This window comes from Haliaeetus leucocephalus, unplaced genomic scaffold (assembly GCF_000737465.1).
Source record: "Haliaeetus leucocephalus isolate CR32 unplaced genomic scaffold, Haliaeetus_leucocephalus-4.0 Scaffold195, whole genome shotgun sequence".
In the NCBI taxonomy this organism is placed as follows: Eukaryota; Metazoa; Chordata; class Aves; order Accipitriformes; family Accipitridae; genus Haliaeetus; species Haliaeetus leucocephalus.
The window spans coordinates 3,723,798-3,728,483 of NW_010972631.1; the positions used below are offsets into that span (position 1 = coordinate 3,723,798).

The window sequence follows — 4,686 nt, forward strand, 5'->3', positions numbered from 1 at the left end:
ACGGGGGGAAGGGGGTGTCTAGCGGTGGTCGGTTTGTCGGCGCTGGCCTGCGCAGGTGCGTAGCGGTGCGTTGCTGTACGCACCTGCGCTGGCGCGGGAGCCGGCAGCCCCGGCGTTCGTTGCGCGGAGGATGAGGGGGGTTTGCGCCCGGGCTGCGAGTTTCGGTGAGGGGGTTGCTTGGGCCTCATCGATGCCGTCGTCGTCGTGCCACGTGTGGGGAAAACATGCAAGAGGGCGCTTGGGCACTGGCGGAAATAAAAATAACAGGGTTATAGATGTGGATATACGTTTATTTTGCCTAATCTTTATGTCGTTCGCCAAATATAGTGCAGGTAAAAATGGAAGGCAGGGGGCACTTCAGAAAATATTAGTGATTATACTACTAGTAGTTGTATTTAGAATTTTCTAAAATTTGTTGTGAGTAGCACGCTTGAGTCCTTACTACTCAGGAAAGTGTGGGGGTGCCCACATGGACGATACTGGAAGGAATTTTTTACTCAAGAGCGATTTTCAAGCGACCCGTTCCACAGTATGAAGGGTACGGTTCTCAGACTGCAATCTGTTAGTTTAAAAGCCATCATTATGGTTCTCAGATTTAAGCAGGCTTCATGATAGCAAGTGGTTATTATGGTTATAAATTACTTAAGTAACTGCAAAAAGAAAAAAAAAAGGTGCATTCAGCTTAGGCAATAAATCTTTTAGACTTTGTCTGAAGACAAATATTTCTAAAATATTGTCAGGGGAAAATCTCATAATATTGATAAATCTTCTACTTGCTGACTTACGTTATCAGCCAACATTTTATGAAGTCTAATTTTATTCTCCAGACTTGGGATAATAATAAAGAGGAAATGCTATTCCTTTTCTCATTGAACTACTCCGGGATTCAGTAGATGAGAAACAGTTACTTTTTGGAAAGTTGACAATTCCCACTGGTTTTCTGAGGCACTGAGTATGATTCTACAGGTTGTGCATTTCCAATTAAAATGGTGCATTTAGATTTATTTTTCTTTGGAGATACTTAAAAATGCATTTGAGATTTCATTCTTATGAAATGGGTTGTGGGAAGTGGGTTGTGCTTCTGGAGCTATTTAAGAGTGGTGATCTTCACAAAGGGGATACAACTTTCAATAACTGACAACATGCCTTCACGTGCTCCCGCACTGTAAAGTGGTTAGATTTCTAAGCTTCCCTTTTGCTGAATTTAGTAGTGGCAGTTACAACTCGGAGCTCTCAAACAGTTCTCTGAAATTGCCTCATCAACTTTATGTGCAGTGGCAATCAAAAAACCCCCACAAAACATAGTACGTTATCGGGAGGCATATTGAGAACAAGATAGAGGTAGTAGTTTAGCCGCTATATAAAAGGCTGGCGCAGCCTCAGATGGATTGCTGCATCACTTCTTGTCTAAACAGCTCAAGAAGGATGTAGAGGTGTTAGGGAGGGCACAGAGGAGGGATGGTGCCGCTGCCTTGCAGCGAGAGCAATAACGGCTGGGACTGTTCGATACGGAGAGAGAAGGCAGGAGAGAGGATTGATCAAGGTTTACAAAATCATGAAGGATATAAAGTTGTTATTAACCAAATCCCATGGTATGAGAGTGAGGAGGCACCTCGTGAAAACAGTAGAAGATCATTTTTGAGACACGTAAAGAAAACACTTTTCTGCAAAGCAGATTGTGAACTTCTAGACTGTATTGCCACCAGAGGTTGGGGACTTGGACACTATCCATAGGTTCAAGGAGGCATTATTCATATTGATGGCAAACACATCCGTAAGTGGACATGGAAGGATATAGGCAGCGATGTACCCTCCAGCATCCCTAATACAATGAGAGATGCAGGGGAAGTACTGGGAAGTGGCCACGCTAAGGAGCTCTTCCTAAATAGTATCTCCTTTTACTGACGTTGGAGACAAAATACTGGGCTAGATGCCCCACTGATGCTACATGCACTTGCTCTGTAGGAGCAAGTTACCTTCACTTCTGTGTAATTATTGCACTGCAGAAATGGTGGGAAACCTGTAATAGACAATTTTGAATAAATGAAGCTCACACCCTGCAAATGCTTAAGATTATTCGTAACTTTGTCGTCTTGTGTAAGCCTTTGTAAAGTCAGGGCCCAAGGCCCTGTTACTAACACTAGGAGTCGATTCTCCTATAATTACATGGATTTTATGTTTGATGTGTGACCTACTTACTGAGAACAATTTAACCTGCAATATGTACATTGGTTTGTGAAGTAATTGGAAATGAAAGCTACCATGTGGACTAAATACTTTTCTTCCTTAAAAAAGCAAACAACAACAAAAAAATCCCAAAACACGCTCAGAACAGCATGTAGAGAGTATAGTCTGCATCTTAGAATACTTGAATAAATTAATGCTTTGTAGAAGAAAAATACTTGGTTGAGACAGTTTAGCTGACTGTTGTCTGCTGTATTTTTTCCACAAAATCTAACCTTACTCCTTCTATTTCTTCAAGACTCTCCTAAAACATCTACTTGGGTTTGCCAACTCCAAGGACTAAGATTACTTCAAAGTAATCATGTCTTAAACAGTAAATTGCTATAAAATTAACATGTGCAAATCTGCCTTTTTGTGTGAAGCTTTGCAGATCATGTTTTCAAATAACTCTCTGCAATCGCAGAAGGTCTTGTGACTTTCATAGAAAGTAAATACTTGACATAGCAAAAGACTTTTTTCCTAAAGCAGAAGCTTCTTTCCTTGGTGTCCTCGAATACAGACCATCAGCAACCTCTTATATACCGTGAGGGTGGCATGCTGGATCAAGCGTGCAGTGGTGACTGTGCTCATGAGCTAAGGGACAGTCACACAGGGAATGTCAAGGTGGGCTTACAGTCTCTTGATAAAAAGACCTGGTGAGAGGCAGTAGGAAGCCTCATCCCAGAGCAGCAGATGCCTGTGCCAAGGGTCCGTTTGGTATAAGTGCAATGTGACAGCATTCAAGAGCTGGGTGAATGTGGATTGGGAGGGATTTGGGCAGACTTATGTTTCCTGGCCAATGCGTCAGTGCCCAACGTGGGACTTGAAGGGTTCGAGATAACGACAGGTTTGATTGGAATGTGCTAGATCAAATTTATAGCTGTTATTGGTGTTTAGCTTGTAATTGGCAGGCTCCTGTGCTTGCATGGGGCTTGTGTGCCTCCCTGTATATTAGAGTCCAGCGCTCGTTAGAGGCTGCTTTTTGCTTTCGCTGCTTGCTGTACTGCTGTAGTGCTTATCTGTGTAGTATCTCACTGTGCTGTGCCTGGGAACATTTTGATAACAGCAATGGTGATGCGCCTGGGCTGGCAGATGGTCAGGGCATCGCTGCTGTTTCTGTGCTGCTGTAGTGGACAGGCTGGAACTCCAGTGTGAACTCGAGTCGAAGGGACTGCGACCTGTGGATGAGCCCATGCAGGAGCAGGACATCCCGAAGCATCTGTGATCATTGATAAGTCCACGCCAGAGCATGTATATCTGGAAGCGTCTCTGGCCGTGGTTATGTCTGTGCTATAGCAGGTATACCTCTGAATGCGTTGTAGCCCAAGGAGAAGTCCATGCTGGAGGAGGTACACGCCGAAGCATCTGTGGCTGTGGATAAGTCCACACTGCAGCAGGTGCACCTTGAAGCATCTGTGGCTGTGCATGAGGTCATGCTGGAGCACCTCAAAGCGTGTGGCCGTGGATAAGCCCATGACAGGGCAGGTACACCCCTGGAGGGACGGCAGCCATGGGTAAGGCCATGTTGGAGTAGGTTTACTTCTGAAGGGGTTGTAGCTGTGCGTAAGGCCACGCTGAAACAGGTATATCTCTGAAGGCATTGTGGCCCATGGATAAGGGCACGCTGGAGTGTGCGGAGCTGGTGCCCTTGGTTGCCAGATACGTGCAGTGGTGAGGGGTAATTGCCAGTCTAAGGAGCTTGAGGAGGAGTCCAGCAGACTGTGCAGTACCAGGGAAAATGAAAACAAGTTTCACAGGGTCTTTCCAGAGACCCTGTGGAAGTGAGAGCCCATACTGCACAGAAGGAGGGGCAGCTAGAGATTGTGGTCAGATGTAAGGAAATGGAGGGTTTCCCGTGATGGGTCAGGCTGGAAGCAGAGACCAGGAGTGCCCGGCTGGGGAGCAGCTCCATGGGGAAGCCCTGGGGCCCTGGTGGGCAGTGAGCTGAGCTGGCCCTGGCAGCAAACGAGGGCTGACAGCATCCTGGAGCGGAGCCCTTAGATCAAGGAGACCGATTATCCACCGTCAGTTGGCACTTGATAGACTACATCTAGGAGATGATGCCCAGTCTTGCCCCCCTGCCTCTTGCAGGGAAGGTGTCGGTAAACAGGACCAAGTTTGTTGGATGCCACCCAGGACGGTTGGGGCTGGAGACCTGTGAGGAGAGATGGCTTCAGGGGGGACACCCAACCAGAGCCCCCGATGCCTGTGGGGAGGTGCCTGAGAAGACGGGCCCAGGCTCCTCACAGCGGCCGTGTGGCAGGAGGACAGTAGGTGACAGGCAGGTGTTGACACGCAAGAGCATCAGGCTGGGCGTAAGAAAACCCCGTGAAACCGGCCGGGCCCTGGAGCGGCTGCCCGGGCAGATCGTGCAGGCCTCGACTTCGGGGCTTCGGGACCCGACAGGACCCAGCCCTGGGCACCCAGACCCGACCCCACAGCCGACCGCGGGCCGAGCGGAGG

General features: G+C 47.6%; 1 protein-coding gene across 1 annotated transcript in view; it reads left to right on the plus strand.

Annotated features, from left to right (window-relative positions):
* The first annotated feature begins 3,832 nt into the window (after positions 1 to 3,832).
* Positions 3,833 to 4,686, plus strand: part of UBE3D (ubiquitin protein ligase E3D) — an 87,222-nt gene continuing 86,368 nt past the window's right edge. The window contains exon 1 of the mRNA XM_010565816.1: positions 3,833 to 3,894. Within this exon, the coding sequence (XP_010564118.1) occupies positions 3,833 to 3,894 (62 nt within the window). The remainder of the gene's footprint in view (positions 3,895 to 4,686) is intronic.